Here is a 19,053-nt window from a genome sequence, read left to right as displayed (position 1 = left end):
GAGGCGTAACCATGACGTTGGCATTGATCAGGGCTTGATGTTCATTTTCCAACAAGCACTACTATTCAAATCTCTTAAGTGTGCACATAGGTTGGCACAGTCTTCATGGGCATCAGTATGTCCTAACCCAGTTGGGAAGGCTGGACATAATTAATTTGACATAAAGAGAATGTCTCAAAAAAACATCAAACCCTGGTTAGTGGGTGCTAAAACCAGTGGCTTCTAGGCACCAAGTTTGGTGCTGGAGATGATTAAATAATGTGAGCTCGCACTGGGTAAGTAGAGGCTTTTCAGTACCATGCATTGCTGAGATATGCCAACAACTCAAGACCAGTATTCTGATTCCGAATAACCTCAATTCTCAAATTGTGGGGATCTCATGGTATAAAATTACAAGTAGGACAATTTTTCCTGTATTGACTGAACTCGAGGCCCTGGAGTGTGGGGCGAGGGTCTGCAGTGGTAAAGCTGTTGCTAACTTCAGTGGTCCTGTGGCTGCACTTCCTGACGCGTTTAAATCAAAATGCATCAGAAAAGCAAATGGTTTTATAGACGGTGCTCACTATAATGCATATTTGTGAACTTTCCATCTTTGGCAAATTTATGATTCTGAGATGTGACCTAGTTGCTGGTGGTCCTACTGCTGTTATATCATGTTATCTCCATATCTTCGCAGCTTTGTCAGATGGGTTCTGATGAAAATAAAGACTCCTCACTCTGAAGGGATTAACTTTTTCTTTTCAGCTTCCCATTTGCAGTCTACCCTCAAGTCCAAGGGAGTGAAGTAGGTTTGAAGTTGAATATTTTTAGAGATGTGGTGTCAAAACCTGTTACGTTTTGTATTTCAGACCATTGCGCTCTTGAACTTATACCGTAACCCTCAAAACTGTACCCAGACAGCAGACGGTTTCCACTGTAAGTTAACAAATGCATTTGCAGATTGTCGAGTTGTATTTATAGTCAGGAGGATGTGTGTTTTGTCATCTTGTTCAGTACTTTGTAATAATATGGTTTGAGCAAAGTCTGGTATATGTGTGAACTTGCAATTTTCTCACCCAGGTGGCTGAGAGTAAGGATGTTCCAGTGGGATGTGGGGGGTGTTGCGGCACTATAGTTGGCAAAGATTGGAGCAGCAGACTCAAATTGAAAACCCCTTTCAGCTTGGAGTCTCTTGTTCTGACTGAGCTCGAGCCAGGGGCAGGAATGTTGCACGGGGTGTCTGGATTGTGGTGCTGCTTAAGCCTTGGAGCCGAGGTCAGAACAGAGCATCCGATGCCAAAGTGGTCTAATTAGTTATTCACCAGAGTCGCTGATTCCGAGGTTACCAATGGTAGGGAGCAGGAAGCTCGGGTGCAGCGATAGTCAGGATTTTGTCCTTCAATTGAAGCAGTTTTGGGGGGTGGGAGGAAAATGTGAATGCAGCAGAGGGATTGATGGGGAAAGTAGGTTCTATAATGATTTTTTTTTAAAATAACTTTTCATGGGAAGTTCTCTCACTAATTGCAGCCTGGAATAAATACTAATGGAATAAAATGATAAAGACAGAAAGTAGAGATGGGATCCCCTGGGAGAATGTAGTTGTTTACAAAATACCATAATTTTAATTTTATTCAATTTGCCAGATATACCACACTTGGGTACAATGCAGCTTGGCAGCACAGATCTAATGCTTTTCCAAAATTTATTTCCTTAGCAAAATAAGAAAGAAAATCTGCTTTTGTTTCCGTGGTTGTGTTCAACTGCAGTACAAATATTGGGTTTAGGGAATCTAAGGATGAGACTTATAAACCGCAGGAACCCTTGGCAGAAAGATTAGCTGAAATTCTTGCTGATCATAGCTTGAGGTTGGATAACGATTAGTCAGGTGGATAGCACAATTGAATTATTGTTGTGTTTTCATAAATCCCTTACTTTTGTTGCCATCCCATGGAAACATTGGGAGATGTTTGCTCCCTGGTGATCTGGGGAGCTGGCAGGAAAGTGCATTTGAAGCCAAGGATCAGCCTTGATATTGAATGGTGGAGCAGCCTCGGTGTTTGATGCCACATGAATCCTCCCGTCCAATTTTAATCATTCATGGGGTGTCGGCGCCACTTGTAAGGCCAGCATCTGTTGCCCATCCGTGATTGCTGTTGTGATGGTGGTAGGCTGCTACCTTGAATACAATCTGGTGCCTTTTCAAAGGGCAGTTAAAAGTCAAACCAATTGCTGTGGTTCTGGAGTAATCTAGGCGACATTGGGTAAGAGCGGCAGATTTAGTCACCTGAGAACAGGGATGAACCAGATGGGGTTCGGGGGCAATCTGATAGTTTCGTGGTCACCAATAGTGAGACTGGCTTTTATTGCTGTTTAATTAATGAGCTGAGTTTGAATTCCCCTTGCAGTTTGGCAGAGTGTCCCCCAGAGGGTAGGTCTTTGTAATAGCTGTGCCAAGTTGACATGGGCCCAGGGTCAAATGTCCTTTTTTTTGTATATGTTTAAGAATTGTCTAATTGAGCGTTTGCACTGGACAGAAATTAAAGATAAGTTCAATTATATCTTGTTCATAGTGGTTTACTGTGCACTGGCTCACTTGAAGTCGGGCTTGGTTCTTCCATAGCTCAGACCAGGAGTTTACCAGTAAATGTGAATGGCCCTTGTTCCGTGTTTCTGGCATGTACAGATCTGGGGACTTTTCTGAAAAGCTGTTCTGCACCACCAGAAAAGGGCCCCGCTCAGTATCTTATCAGCTGTTCTCCGTTGACAGCTCGGTCACAGCACAGTTGTCAGTGGGTTTGAGGTAAGGGGGAAAACACCTCAAGCTACAAACATGCTGGCTGGGAAGGCTTTTGAGGTCTGTTCAACACAATCTCCTACTCAAATCTCTAACCTGGACAGTTGCTGGGATATATTTCAAGCACCTAATTTAGACTAAGAGGTAGGGATTCTGACAGAGAGCGAGCTAAGATTAGGGCTGCTCCCACAGCCCCCTCCCTACTAAACCCATGTCTTCGTCTGTGAGTTCCCCAGCCCTCAAATTTTCTGACTAGGATAGCGATTTAATAATTACAAGAAAGATGTATGTAACACACATCTGTTCCAGGGAAAATGTAAAATGAAACTTACTGGACTGTGTTCAATAAAAGCCCATGGTTGTACCCAGAGGTAAAATCATCCCCAGTTGCCACCACGAGAACCAAACCTGTCCATTTTCTCCTTGACTCTTGATCTTTGGGAGTGTTTGGTGCTAGGCCCCATGGAGTAAAGAGAACAAAGAACAAAGAAATGTACAGCACAGGAACAGGCCCTTCGGCCCTCCAAGCCCGTGCCGACCATACTGCCCGACTAAACTACAATCTTATACACTTCCTGGGTCCGTATCCTTCTATTCCCATCCTATTCATATATTTGTCAAGATGCCCCTTAAATGTCCCTATCGTCCCTGCTTCCACTACCTCCTCCGGTAGCGAGTTCTAGGTACCCACTACCCTCTGCGTAAAAAACTTGCCTCGTACATCTACTCTAAACCTTGCCCCTCTCACCTTAAACCTATGCCCCCTAGTAATTGACCCCTCTACCCTGGGGAAAAGCCTCTGACTATCCACTCTGTCTATGCTCCTCATAATTTTGTATACCTCTATCAGGTCGCCCCTCAACCTCCTTCGTTCCAGTGAGAACAAACCGAGTTTATTCAACCGCTCCTCATAGCTTATGCCCTCCATACCAGGCAACATTCTGGTAAATCTCTTCTGCACCCTCTCTAAAGCCTCCACATCCTTCTGGTAGTGTGGCGACCAGAATTGAACACTATACTCCAAGTGTGGCCTAACTAAGGTTCTATACAGCTGCAACATGACTTGCCAATTCTTATACTCAATACCCCGGCCAATGAAGGCAAGCATGCTGTATGCCTTCTTGACTACCTTCTCCACCTGTGTTGCCCCTTTCAATGACCTGTGGACCTGTACTCCTAGATCTCTTTGACTTTCAATACTCTTGAGGGTTCTACCATTCACTGTATATTCCCTACCTGCATTAGACCTTCCAAAATGCATTACCTCACATTTGTCCGGATTAAACTCCATCTGCCATCTCTCCGCCCAAGTCTCCAGACAATCTAAATCCTGCTGTATCCTCAGACAGTCCTCATCGCTATCCGCAATTCCACCAACCTTTGTGTCGTCTGCAAACTTACTAATCAGACCAGTTACATTTTCCTCCAAATCATTTATATATACTACAAAGAGCAAAGGTCCCAGCACTGATCCCTGTGGAACACCACTGGTCACAGCCCTCCAATTAGAAAAGCATCCCTCCATTGCTACCCTCTGCCTTCTATGGCCTAGCCAGTTCTGTATCCACCTTGCCAGTTCACCCCTGATCCCGTGTGACTTCACCTTTTGTACTAGTCTACCATGAGGGACCTTGTCAAAGGCCTTACTGAAGTCCATATAGACAACATCTACTGCCCTACCTGCATCAATCATCTTAGTGACCTCCTCGAAAAACTCTATCAAGTTAGTGAGACACGACCTCCCCTTCACAAAACCGTGCTGCCTCTCACTGATACGTCCATTTGCTTCCAAATGGGAGTAGATCCTGTCTCTAAGAATTCTCTCCAGTAATTTCCCTACCACTGACGTAAGGCTCACCGGCCTGTAGTTCCCGGGATTATCCTTGCTACCCTTCTTAAACAGAGGAACAACATTGGCTATTCTCCAGTCCTCCGGGACATCCCCTGAAGACAGCGAGGATCCAAAGATTTCTGTCAAGGCCTCAGCAATTTCCTCTCCAGCCTCCTTCAGTATTCTGGGGTAGATCCCATCAGGCCCTGGGGACTTATCTACCTTAATATTTTTTAAGACACCCAACACCTCGTCTTTTTGGATCACAATGTGACCCAGGCTATCTACACCCCCTTCTCCAGACTCAACATCTACCAATTCCTTCTCTTTGGTGAATACTGATGCAAAGTATTCATTTAGTACCTCGCCCATTTCCTCTGGCTCCACACATAGATTCCCTTGCCTATCCTTCAGTGGGCCAACCCTTTCCCTGGCTACCCTCTTGCTTTTTATGTACGTGTAAAAAGCCTTGGGATTTTCCTTAACCCTATTTGCCAATGACTTTTCGTGACCCCTTCTAGCCCTCCTGACTCCTTGCTTAAGTTCCTTCCTACTTTCCTTATATGCCACACAGGCTTCGTCTGTTCCCAGCCTTTTAGCCCTGACAAATGCCTCCTTTTTCTTTTTGACGAGGCCTACAATATCACTCGTCATCCAAGGTTCCCGAAAATTGCCGTATTTATCTTTCTTCCTCACAGGAACATGCCGGTCCTGTATTCCTTTCAACTGACACTTGAAAGCCTCCCACATGTCAGATGTTGATTTGCCCTCAAACATCCGCCCCCAATCTATGGTCTTCAGTTCCCGCCTAATATTGTTATAATTAGCCTTCCCCCAATTTAGCACATTCATCCTCGGACCACTCTTATCCTTGTCCACCAGTACTTTAAAACTTACTGAATTGTGGTCACTGTTACCGAAATGCTCCCCTACTGAAACATCTACCACCTGGCCGGGCTCATTCCCCAATACCAGGTCCAGTACCGCCCATTCCCTAGTTGGACTGTTTACATATTGTTTTAAGAAGCCCTCCTGGATGCTCCTTACAAACTCCGCCCCGTCTAAGCCCCTGGCACTAAGTGAGTCCCAGTCAATATTGGGGAAGTTGAAGTCTCCCATCACCACAACCCTGTTGTTTTTACTCTTTTCCAAAATCTGTCTACCTATCTGCTCCTCTATCTCCCGCTGGCTGTTGGGAGGCCTGTAGTATACCCCCAACATTGTGACTGCACCCTTCTTATTCCTGATCTCTACCCATATAGCCTCACTGCCCTCTGAGGTGTCCTCTCGCAGTATAGCTGTGATATTCTCCCGAACAAGTAGCGCAACTCCACCTCCCCTTTTACATCCCCCTCTATCCCGCCTGAAACATCTTAATCCTGGAACGTTTAGCTGCCAATCCTGCCCTTCCCTCAACCAGGTCTCTGTAATGGCAACAACATCATAGTTCCAAGTACTAATCCAAGCTCTAAGTTCATCTGCCTTACCCGTAATGCTCCTTGCATTAAAACATACGCACTTCAGGCCACCAGACCCGCTGTGTTCAGCAACTTCTCCCCGTCTGCTCTGCCTCAGAGCCACACTGTCCCTATTCCCTAGTTCTCCCTCAATGCTCTCACCTTCTGACCTATTGCTGGATTTTGCATCCATAATTCCTGAGCTGAGGGTTTTGATCTTGACTGGGGCTAGGAAAGGGTGCATTTCCCTTCACTGAGTAGGAAGGTTAATCCTGACTGCTTTTTAATAGAAAGCCCAGTTTGACTGCGGTTTAGATAAGGTTACCTTTCCACCAAAGATTGGTACAGGGGCTAGGAGACACAGTAACTAAACAAGCCGCCTGGACTTGACTTGGATCCACATAGAGTGTGAAATTTAATGATTGCAGGCAGGGTGTGATCAGTAACCAATAAATACAGAAGCTGCAGTGTCCTCGATTGACCAAGTCCATTTCAGTTTGCCATGACTTGCCATTGGGTGGATAATGTCCTATTGCATCATAAAGGTGCAGATTAAACACAAACTGGTCTTGTGTGGTAGGCTTCTATTCTATGTTTCCATTGTCTTTTATATTATTTTGGTGTAAGTTCTTTAATTCAGAAGCCTTGGTTTATTTGTGTCATTACCTGTCCCCATTCTGAAGTTTGCAAAAACAGGCTGTAGAGCCCCGAATGATTATCACGGTCTGCTGACAGGCATGTAGCCTTAGCTTTGAGACAAAGCCAATGTCTTATTTTGAGATGTGCTCAGATAATTTATCTGATATTTCAGGAAGCTAGAAGAGAATGTGACTAAAATTAAACAGTAGGTTGTCATCTATATCTGCAGTATTGATTAATCAAAATGTCTCAAATTCTGTCAGCCCCTCCCCACACAGGCAGGAGCTGTGACAAATACTGTCCTGTCCTCCCCTCCCACAGGAACCATGACAAATATCATCCACCCTTCCCCACAGGAGCCATGAGGAATACCGCCGCCCTTCCCCACAGGAGCCGTGACAAATACCGTCCACCCTTCCCCACAGGAACCGTGACAAATACTGTCCGCCCTTCCCCACAGGAGCCGTGACAAATACCGTCCGCCCTTCCCCACAGGAGCAGTGACAAATACCGTCCGCCCTTCCCCACAGGAGCAGTGACAAATACCATCCGGCCTTCCCCACAGGAGCCGTGACAAATACCGTCCAGCCTTCCCCCACAAGAGCCGTGACAGATACCGTCCGTCTTCCCTACAGGAACCGTGACAGATACTGTCCATCCCTCCCACAGAAACTGTGACAGATATTGTCCGCCTTTCCCCACAGGAACTGACAGGTACTGTCCACCCTTCCCCACAGGAGCCATGACGAATACCGTCCGCCCTTCCCCACGGGAGCCGTGACGAATACCGTCCGCCCTTCCCCACAGGAGCCGTGACGAATACCGTCCGCCCTTCCCCACAGGAGCCGTGACAAATAACGTCCGGCCTTACCCACAGGAGCCGTGACAAATACCGTCCGCCCTTACCCACAGGAACCGTGACAAATACTGTCCGGCCTGCCCCACAGGAGCCGTGACAAATACCGTCCGCCCTTCCCACATGAACCGTGACAAATACCGTCCACCCTTCCCCACAGGAACCGTGACAAATACTGTCCGCCCTTCCCCACAGGAGCCGTGACAAATACCGTCCTCCCTTCCCCACAAGAACCGTGACAAATACAGTCCGGCCTTCCCCACAGGAACTGTGACAAATACTGTCCGGCCTTACCCACAGGAACCGTGACAAATACCGTCCGGCCTTCCCACATGAACCGTGACAAATACCGTCCACCCTTCCCCACAGGAACCGTGACAAATACTGTCCGCCCTTCCCCACAGGAGCCGTGACAAATACCGTCCTCCCTTCCCCACAAGAACCGTGACAAATACAGTCCGGCCTTCCCCACAGGAACTGTGACAAATACTGTCCGGCCTTACCCACAGGAACCGTGACAAATACCGTCCGGCCTTCCCCACAGGAGCAGTGACAAATACCGTCCGCCCTTCCCCACAGGAGCAGTGACAAATACCATCCGGCCTTCCCCACAGGAGCCGTGACAAATACCGTCCAGCCTTCCCCCACAAGAGCCGTGACAAATACCGTCCAGCCTTCCCCCAAAAGAGCCGTGACAGATACCGTCCGTCTTCCCTACAGGAACCGTGACAGATACTGTCCATCCCTCCCACAGAAACTGCGACAGATACTGTCCGCCTTTCCCCACAGGAACTGTGACAGGTACTGTCCACCCTTCCCCACAGGAGCCGTGACGAATACCGTCCGCCCTTCCCCACAGGAGCCGTGACAAATACCATCCGCCCTTCCCCACAGGAGCCGTGACAAATACCGTCCGGCCTTACCCACAGGAGCCGTGACAAATACCGTCCGCCCTTACCCACAGGAACCGTGACAAATACTGTCCGGCCTGCCCCACAGGAGCCGTGACAAATACCGTCCGCCCTTCCCACATGAACCGTGACAAATACCGTCCACCCTTCCCCACAGGAACCGTGACAAATACTGTCCGCCCTTCCCCACAGGAGCCGTGACAAATACCGTCCTCCCTTCCCCACAAGAACCGTGACAAATACAGTCCGGCCTTCCCCACAGGAACTGTGACAAATACTGTCCGGCCTTACCCACAGGAACCGTGACAAATACCGTCCGGCCTTCCCCCACAGAAACCGTGACAGATACCGTCCGGCCTTCCCCACAGCAACCGTGACAAATACCATCCGGCCTTCCCCACAGGAACCGTGACAGATACCGTCCGGCCTTCCCCACAGGAACCGTGACAAATACCGTCCGGCCTTCCCCACAGGAACCGTGACAGATACAGACCGGCCTTCCCCACAGGAACCCTGACAAATACCATCCTCCCTTCCCACAGGAATGGTGACTGTGCCAAATGCTGTCCGCCCCACCCCACACACATGGAGACTGCAACAAGTGCAGGACTGGATATGGATGGGATCTGGGGATTATTTTAATTTTATTTTTAAAATAAATTTAAGAGTACCCAATTCATTTTTTCCTATTAAGGGGCCAATCCCACCCATCCTGCACATGTTTGTGTTGTGTGGGCAAAACCCACTCAAACACGGGGAGAATGTGCAAACTCCACACGGACGGTGACCTGGAGCCTGGATCGAACCTGGTCCTCGGCACCGTGAGGCAGCAGTGCTAACCACTGTGCCACCGTGCTGCCCTGCGATCTGGGATTTCTAACCAAATTAATTTTGTGTCTCAGGCAATTGGCTGGAGAGCATCTGGCATTGAGAATCTCACTGAATGTCATATAAACCTGGCATTTGTTTGTCCTTTTGTTATTTTGTATTGAATTAGCCTTTTTAAATGTCCTTGGTTTTAAAATTAATGTGAGCTGTGCTCCAGATTTTCATTTTAGTGGGACAGAACTGAACACTAAATCGAGAATCTGTCTAATGAGAGCTGCAATAATCTGCTCAAATCAGTTGAAACTGGAAATATACATGGGTGCAGAAAGGGCCTTTAAACACCAAGCTGTAACATTACATTCTGCAGTCTCCTTCCTTCCTATGTACGGTATGCGTTCTCTGTCTAGAATGTAAGAAACAATACTTCTCATTGTATACTAATGCATGTGACAATACATCAAATCAAAGATGTATTTGGAATATACTGGGGTGAAAAAGGCACTTGTTTTCCAATATCTAAGGCAGAAGAGTGTATTTAAGAGTTTTGCTTGTTCGGCTCGATATGTATAAGGTCCATCGGATACTGCAGCTTTGTTAAACGTGTCGGGTTTGACGTCAACTGTGACTGTATGAAGCTTGTCAATTTGTGTCTCTTGTTAGGTGCTGTTGGTGATGTTGAAATGCAGGAACATTATGATGAGTTCTTTGAGGTAAGTGATGCCTGCTTTCTTGATTTGTGCGCAGTTGAGTGAAGGATGATGTGGAATTGCTATCGGCTTTCCTTGCAGTGAATAGGTCTGTTTCATTCTTCCATCTGAGTGTTTTGCATCCATGATGTCAGCTATTGGAAATACAGCCAAGAAAATAAAGTTATCCACAATTTGGGCCAAGATTTTGGAAAATATAAATACATTTACATTTTTGGGAGAGGAGTTTGTTCCTTTTAGATATAAATTCAAGACTGACTGGGGGCAAAGATTTGCCTTCCAGCTGGGGAAGAGGAGATTCACCCCAACCCATCTATATCATTGTGCTCAATAATCAAATAGTCTGAATTGCATTTAACTGCCTGTTCCTTTATCACCTTCAACTTCCTCCACATCTTGTAGCTATCCAATCTAACCTTGAATGTTTACACTGTTTCGGCTGTAACTCCTAACCTTGGAAGTTAATTCCACAGCTTCGCAACTATGAAGAGGTTTCTCCTGGTATCTTTTCAGTCTCGGGTGTTCATTTTGTATCTCATCAAAGAACAAAAGAACAAAGAAATGTACAGCACAGGAACAGGCCCTTCGGCCCTCCAAGCCCGTGCCAACCATGCTGCCCGACTAAACTACAATCTTCTACACTTCCTGGGTCCGTATCCCTCTATTCCCATCCTATTCATGTATTGGTCAAGATGCCCCTTAAATGTCACTATCGTCCCTGCTTCCACCACCTCCTCCGGTAGCGAGTTCCAGGCACCCACTACCCTCTGTGTAAAAAAAAAAAAAAAAAAAAAAAAAAAAACTTGCCTCGTACATCTACTCTAAACCATGCCCCTCTCACCTTAAACCTATGCCCCCAAGTAATTGACCCCTCTACCCTGGGGAAAAGCCTCTGACTATTTACTCTGTCTATGCCCCTCATAATTTTGTAGACCTCTATCAGGTCGCCCCTCAACCTCCGTCGTTCCAGTGAGAACAAACCAAGTTTATTCAACCGCTCCTCATAGCTAATGCCCTCCATACCAGGTAACGTTCAGGTAAATCTCTTCTGCAGCCTCTCTAAAGCCTCCACATTCTTCTGGTAGTATGGCGACCAGAATTGAACACTATACTCCAATTGTGGCCTAACTAAGGTTCTATACAGCTGCAACATGACTTGCCAATTCTTATACTCAATGCCCCGGCCAATGAAGGCAAGCATGCCGTATGCCTTCTTGACTACCTTCTCCACCTGTGTTGCCCCTTTCAGTGACCTGTGGACCTGTACACCTAGATCTCTCTGACTGTCAGTACTCTTGAGGGTTCTACCATTCACTGTATATTCCCGACCTGCATTAGACCTTCCAAAATGCATTACCTCACATTTGTCAGGATTAAACTCCATCTGCCATCTCTCCGCCCAAGTCTCCAAACAATCTAAATCCTGCTGTATCCTCTGACAGTCCTCATCGCTATCCGCAATTCCACTAACCTTTGTGTCATCTGCAAACTTACTAATCAGACCAGTTACATTTTCCTCCAAATCATTTATATATACTACAAACGGCAAAGATCCCAGCACTGATCCCTGCGGAACACCACTGGTCACAGCCCTCCAATTAGAAAAGCATCCTTCCATTGCTACTCTCTGCCTTCTATGACCTAGCCAGTTCTGTATCCACCTTGCCAGCTCACCCCTGATCCCGTGTGACTTCACCTTTTGTACTAGTCTACCATGAGGGACCTTGTCAAAGGCCTTACTGAAGTCCATGTAGACAACATCCACTGCCCTACCTGCATCAATCATCTTAGTGACCTCCTCGAAAAACTCTATCAAGTTAGTGAGACACGACCTCCCCTTCACAAAACCGTGCTGCCTCTCACTAATACGTCCATTTGCTTCCAAATGGGAGTAGATCCTGCCTCGAAGAATTCTCTCCACTAATTTCCCTACCACTGACGTAAGGCTCACCGGCCTGTAGTTCCCGGGATTATCCTAGCTACCCTTCTTAAACAGAGGAACAACATTGGCTGTCCTCCGGGACATCACCTGAAGACAGTGAGGATCCAAAGATTTCTGTCAAGGCCTCAGCAATTTCCTCTCCAGCCTCCTTCAGTATTCTGGGGTAGATCCCATCAGGCCCTGGGGACTTATCTACCTTAATATTTTTTAAGACGCCCAACACCTCGTCTTTTTGGATCTCAATGTGACCCAGGCTATCTACACACCCTTCTCCAGACTCAACATCTACCAATTCCTTCTCTTTGGTGAATACTGATGCAAAGTATTCATTTAGTACCTCGCCCATTCCCTCTGGCTCCACACATAGATTCCCTTGCCTATCCTTCAGTGGGCCAACCCTTTCCCTGGCTACCCTCTTACTTTTTATGTATGTGTAAAAAGCCTTGGGATTTTCCTTCACCCTATTTGCCAATGACTTTCCGTGACCCCTTCTAGCCCTCCTGACTCCTTGCTTAAGTTCCTTCCTACTTTCCTTATATTCCACACAGGCTTTGTCTGTTCCCAGCCTTTTAGCCCTGACAAATGCCCCCTATTTCTTTTTGACGAGGCCTACAATATCTCTCGTTATCCAAGGTTCCCGAAAATTGCTGTATTTATCCTTCTTCCTCACAGGAACATGCCAGTCCTGAATTCCTTTCAACTGACACTTGAAAGCCTCCCACATGTCAGATGTTGATTTACCCTCAAACATCCACCCCCAATCTAGGTTCTTCAGTTCCTGCCTAATATTGTTATAATTAGCCTTCCCCCAATTTAGCACATTCACCCTAGGACCACTCTTATCCTTGTCCACCAGCACTTTAAAACTTACTGAATTGTGGTCACTGTTCCCGAAATGCTCCCCTACTGAAACCTCTACCACCTGGCCGGGCTCATTCCCCAATACCAGGTCCAGTACCGCCCCTTCCCTAGTTGGACTGTCTACATATTGTTTTAAGAAGCCCTCCTGGATGCTCCTTACAAACTCCGCCCCGTCTAAGCCCCTGGCACTAAGTGAGTCCCAGTCAATGTTGGGGAAGTTGAAGTCTCCCATCACCACAACCCTGTTGTTTTTACTCTTTTCCAAAATCTGTCTACCTATCTGCTCCTCTATCTCCCGCTGGCTGTTGGGAGGAATGGAGTAAACCCCCAACATTGTGACTGCACCCTTCTTATTCCTGATCTCTACCCATATAGCCTCACTGCCCTCTTGAGGTGTCCTCCCGTAGTACAGCTGTGATATCCTCCCTAACCAGTAGCGCAACTCCGCCACCCCTTTTACATCCCCCTCTATCCCGCCTGAAACATCTAAATCCTGGAACGTTTAGCTGCCAGTTCTGCCCTTCCCTCAACCAGGTCTCTGGAATAGCAACAACATCATAGTTCCAAGTACTAATCCAAGCTCTAAGTTCATCTGCCTTACCTGTAATACTTCTTGCATTAAAACATATGCACTTCAGGCCACCAGACACGCTGTGTTGAGCAACTTCTCCCTGTCTGCTCTGCCTCAGCACCACACTGTCCCTATTCCCTAGTTCTCCCTCAATGCTCTCACCTTCTGACCTATTGCTCCCGTGCCCACCCCCCTGCCATACTAGTTTAAACCCTCCCGTGTGATACTAGTAAACCTCGCGGCCAGGATATTTATGCCTCTCCAGTTTAGATGCCTCTCCTTATATAGGTCATACCTGCCCCGGAAGAGCTCCCAGTGGTCCAGATAACGGAAGCCCTCCCTCCTACACCAGCTGTTTAGCCACGTGTTTAGCTGCTCTATCTTCCTATTTCTAGCCTCACTGGCACGTGGCACAGGGAGTAATCCCGAGATTACAACCCTAGAGGTCCTGTCTTGTAACTTTCTGCCTAGCTCCCTGAACTCCTGCTGCAGGACCTCATGCCCCTTCCTGCCTATCTCGTTAGTACCAATATGTACAACGACCTCTGCCTGTTTGCCCTCCCCCTTCAGGATGCCCTCTACCCGTTTGGCGACACCCTGGACCCTGGCACCAGGGAGGCGACATACCATCCTGGAGTCTCTTTCACGTCCACAGAAACGCCTATCTATGCCCCTGACTATAGAGTCCCCTATTACTATTGCTCTTCTGCGCTTTGACCCTCCCTTCTGAACATCAGAGCCAGCTGTGGTGCCACTGCTCTGGCTGCTGCTGTTTTCCCCTGATGGGCTATCCCCCCCGACAGTATCCAAAGGGGTATACCTGTTCGAGAGGGGGACAACCACAGGGGATTCCTGCACTGACTGCCTGCCCTTTCTGGTGGTCACCCATTTCTCTGCCAGCACCTTGGGTGTGACCTGACCACATTTATATAACTGCTATCTATGATGCTTTCTGCCACTTGCATGCTCCTAAGTGCATCCAAATGCTGCTCCAACCGAACCATGCGGTCTGTGAGGAGCTCCAGTTGGGTGCACTTTCTACAGATTAAGCCATCCGGGACGCTGGAAGCCCCCCGGACCTGTCACATCTCACGGTCAGAGCACTGCACCCCTCTAACTGACCTTGCATCAATTAATTAGTAAATTAAAGTTTAAAATTTTTTTTTTTAAAGTTACTGTTAACTATCTGTTTCCTCGCACTAGATTTCTACTATAAATGTGAAAGCTAAATATAGTACTCTCCGATCTCTGGCTTAGATACCCCTCTAAATTATAATTAAGTAATTATGTTTAATTAGTTACCAATGCTTAATTTTTTTAATTTAGTGTAGATTCCCAACCAGCCACTCGGGTCACAGCTTTTCTGTGATGTCACTTCAGTTCTCTTTCCCCCCCCGCCCAACCACACAATTTGAAAAGATAATAAAAGTAAAAATCACTTGCTTACCTTCTGAGGGTCTCAGATGTTCTCAGGTTCTCTACCTGCTGATTAAAAGTTACAGGCCAGAAGAAAGAGAGAGAACAAAACAGTCGGGAAAAAGCACCTTCTCCCACTCTGCACCAAATTACCTCACTGCACCAAATTACCAAGTTTCAAATTCTCACTCTGTGTCTCACTCACTCAGGCTGTGTCTCCTTGACCAGCGCAACGCTTGCCTCTTTGTTCTTTCATGGGATGAGGGCAGTACTGGCAAAGCCAGAATTTGTTGCCTGTCCCTAATTGCCCTTGAACTGTTACCTAGTTGTGGGTCAACCACGTTGCTGTGGGTCTGGAGTCGCATGTCGGCCAGACCAGGTAAGGACGGCAAATTTCCTTCCCTAAAAGCTAATGAACCTGATGGTGTTTGTCACCATTCCTGAGACTGGCATTTTTATATTCCAGATTTATTAATTGAATTTAAATTCCATCAGTTGCTGTAGCGGAATGTGAACCCTCGTTCCCCGGACCTTTAACCTGGATCTCTGTAGGACTAGTCTAGTGACAGGAAGTGAAGTTGGAGACTTCACTTCCTGGAGCGGGCCTATTGGCTCATTGGAAATCAGGCAGGGTACAAAAGGTGTGGCAGGAGTGCCTTTAGTCAGGGAGTGCTGATTGGAACAGAGTGCATCTGAGTTTAGGTGAGTGACTGAGTTGGAGTGCTGATTGGAACAGAGTGCATCTGAGTTTAGGTGAGTGACTGAGTTGGAGTGCTGATTGGAACAGAGTGCATCTGAGTTTAGGTGAGTGGCGAGAGAGGGCTGTGTTTTTGTTGGTGTTCAGGTTTATCCTTGAGGTTCTATAAAAAAAATGTTTTTAAATTAATTAACTAGTTGAATATGGCTGGACAGGTGATGTGCTGTTGCTGTATGATGATGGAACTGGTGGATCCCATTGAGACCGTCAGTGACCACATCTGCAGCAAGTGTTGGCTGCTCGAGGAACTTCGGCTCAGAATTGATGAGCTAGAGACTGAGCTGCACACACTGCGGCACATCAGGGAGGGGGAACATTACCTGGACGCTTTGTTTCAGGAGGCAGTCACACCCGGTAGAATAAGTACTGTTGATTTGGTCAGTGGTCAGGGACAGAGTGGTGTGACTGCAAGGGAGGCAGGTAGGGGGATCCTGAGTTTAGGAGTTGAGGAGCCTCGGCCCTTGACCTTGTGCAACAGGTATGAGGTACTTGCTCCCTGTGTGGATGAGGAAGAGGGCTGTAGGGAGGATGCGTTGACTGACCACTGCACCGTGGTATAGGAAGCCATTCAAGAGGAGGGAGCAAAAAGACAAGTGGTAGTTGTAGGGGATTCTATAATTAGGGGGATTGATGGCATCCTTGCCATCGTAAGCCAGATCGTGAGTCCCGAATGGTATGTTGCCTGAGGGACATCTCTGATTGGCTTGATAGGATTTTGGAGAGGGAGGATCCAGTTGTTGTGGTCCATGTTGGGACTAACAACATAGGTAAGACTAGGAAAGAGGACCTGTTTGGGGATTATCAAACACTAGGGACTAAATTAAAGAACAGGCCCTCCAGGGTTATATTCTCTGGATTACTACCTGAGCCACGTGCCAATTGGCATAGGGTTGAGAAAATTAGGGAAGTTAACACGTGGCTAAAGGAGTGGTGCGGGAAAGGGGGATTCCATTTCATGGTGCATTGGCATCAGTACTGGGGCAGGAGGGACCTGTACCGTTGGGACGGTCTTCACCTGAACCATTCTGGGACCAGTGTTCTAGCGAATAGGATAAATAGGTTGGTCACAAGGACTTTAAACTAGCAAGTTGGGGGGAAGCTATGGACCGTATAATGGTTAATGGAGAGCAAGGCAGCAGGTTACGTGACAGGTTATTGTGTAGAGATATGGGTTCAAAGACCAGGAAAATTAGGAGAAATGGTAAGAGGAAAAATAATTTGCGAAAGGTTACTGATCAAGGTGTTAGGATTCATAACAAAGACATAAAAAACAGCATAAGTGTACTTTACCTGAATGCTCGTAGTATACGGAATAAGGTGAATGAGTTGATGGCGCAAATCATCGTGAATGACTATGATTTAGTGGCCATTACTGAAACATGGTTAAAAGATGGTCATGGCTGGGAGTTAAATATCCAAGGGTATCAGGCTATACGAAAGGATAGAATGGACGGTAAGGGCGGTGGTGTAGCTTTGTTGTTTAAGGATGGCATCCGGGCAATAGTAAGGGATGATATTGGTGCTATGGAGGACCAGGTTGAATCAATTTGGGTGGAAATCAGGAATAGTAAGGCGAAAAGGTCACTGATAGGAGTAGTCTATAGGTCACCAAATAGTAACAGGGTGGTAGGGCAGGCAATAAGCAAAGAAATAACGGATGCATGTAGAAATGGTACAACGGTTATCATGGGAGATTTTAATCTGCATGTCGATTGGTTTAACCAGGTTGGTAAAGGCAGCATTGAGGAGGAGTTTATAGAATGTGTCCGGGATAATTTCCTGGAACAGTATGTAATGGAACCTACAAGGGAACAAGCGGTCCTAGATCTGGTCCTGTGTAATGAGGCAGGATTGATTAATGATCTCATAGTTCGGGATCCTCTTGGAAGGAGCAACCACAATATGGTGGAATTTAAAATACAGTTGGAGGATGACAAGGTAAAATCAAACACTAGTGTTTTGTGCTTAAACAAAGGCGATTACAATGGGATGAGAGAAGAACTAGCTAAGGTAGACTGGGAGCAAAGACTTCATGGTGAAGCAGTTGAGGAACAGTGGCGAACCTTCCGAGCGATCTTTCACAGTGTTCAGGAAAGGTTCATACCGACAAAAAAGAAAGACGGTAGAAAGGGGAAAAATCGGCCGTGGATATCTAAGGAGGTGAGGGAGAGTATCAAATTGAAGGAAAAAACATACAAAGTGGCAAAAATTAGTGGGAGACTCGAGGACTGGGAAGTCTTTTAGGGGACAACAGAAAGCTACTAAAAAAGCTATTAAGAAGAGTAAGGTAGACTATGAAAGTAAACTGGCTCAGAACATAAAAGCAGATAGTAAAAGCTTCTACAAATATATAAGACAAAAAAGAGTGGCTAAGGTAAATATTGGTCCTTTGGAAGATGAGAAGGGAGATTTAATAATAGGAGACGGGGAAATGGCTGAGGAGCTGAACAGGGTTTTTTTGGGTCAGTCTTCACAGTGGAAGACACAAATAACATGCCAGTGACTGATGGAAATAAAGATATGATAGGTGAGGACCTTGAGATGATTGTAATCACTAAGGAGGCAGTATTGGGCAAGCTAATGGGGCTAAAGGTAGACCAGTCTCCTGGCCCTGATGGGATGCATCCCAGAGTGTTAAAAGAGATGGCTAGGGAAATTGTAAATGCACTAGTGATAATTTATCAAAATTCACTAGACTCTGGGGTGGTCCCAGAGGATTGGAAAGTAGCAAACGTGACACCACTGTTTAAAAAGAGAAGGCTGGCAGAAAGCGGGTAATTATAGGCCAGTGAGCTTAACTTTGGTAGTAGGGAAGATGCTGGAATCTATCATTAAGGAGGAAATAGCGGGGCACCTGGAGGGAAATTGTCCCATTGGGCAGGCGCAGCATGGGTTCAGAAAGGGTAGGTCGTGTCTGACTAATTTGGTAGAATTTTTTGAGGACGTTACCAGTGCAGTAGATAACGGGGAGCCAATGGATGTGGCATATCTGGATTTCCAGAAAGCTTTTGACAAGGTGCCCCACAAAAGGTTGCTGCATAAACTAAAGATGCATGGCATTGAGGGTAAAGTGGTAGCTTGGGTAGAGGATTGGTTAACTAACAGAAAGCAGAGAGTGGGGATAAATGGGTGTTTCTGGTTGGCAACCTGTAACTAGTGGGGTCCCTCAAGGATCAGTGTTGGGCCCGCAGTTGTTAACAATTTACATAGATGATTTGGAGTTGGGGACCAAGTGCAATGTGGCAAAGTTTGCAGACGACACTAAGATGAGTGGTAAAGCAAAAAGTACAGAGGATACCGGAAGTCTGCAGAAGGATTTGGATAGGTTAGGTGAATGGGCTAGGGTCTGGCAGATGGAATTCAATGTTGTCAAGTGTGAGACTATTGGGAGGAATAACAGTAGAATGGATTATTATTTAAACGGTAAGATGTTAAAACATGCTGCTGTGCAGAGGGACCTGGGTGTGCTGGTGCACGAGTCGCAAAAAGTTGGTGTGCAGGTGC

At 46.6% G+C, this 19,053-nt stretch overlaps 1 protein-coding gene across 2 annotated transcripts in view; it reads left to right on the top strand.

The window, feature by feature from the left end:
- The window catches only part of u2af1 (U2 small nuclear RNA auxiliary factor 1), a 93,632-nt gene that overhangs the window by 23,508 nt on the left and 51,071 nt on the right, over nt 1–19,053 (top strand). For both annotated transcript variants that reach the window (XM_072513048.1, XM_072513047.1), the window contains exons 3-4: nt 849–915; nt 9,956–10,005. In XM_072513048.1, the coding sequence (XP_072369149.1) occupies nt 849–915; nt 9,956–10,005 (117 nt within the window). The remainder of the gene's footprint in view (nt 1–848; nt 916–9,955; nt 10,006–19,053) is intronic.

The sequence above is a fragment of the Scyliorhinus torazame genome, chromosome 8, assembly GCF_047496885.1.
Source record: "Scyliorhinus torazame isolate Kashiwa2021f chromosome 8, sScyTor2.1, whole genome shotgun sequence".
Lineage (NCBI taxonomy): Eukaryota > Metazoa > Chordata > Chondrichthyes > Carcharhiniformes > Scyliorhinidae > Scyliorhinus > Scyliorhinus torazame.
Note: the sequence above shows the minus strand (reverse complement) of the source record. Positions and strands in the feature narration are given on the sequence as shown.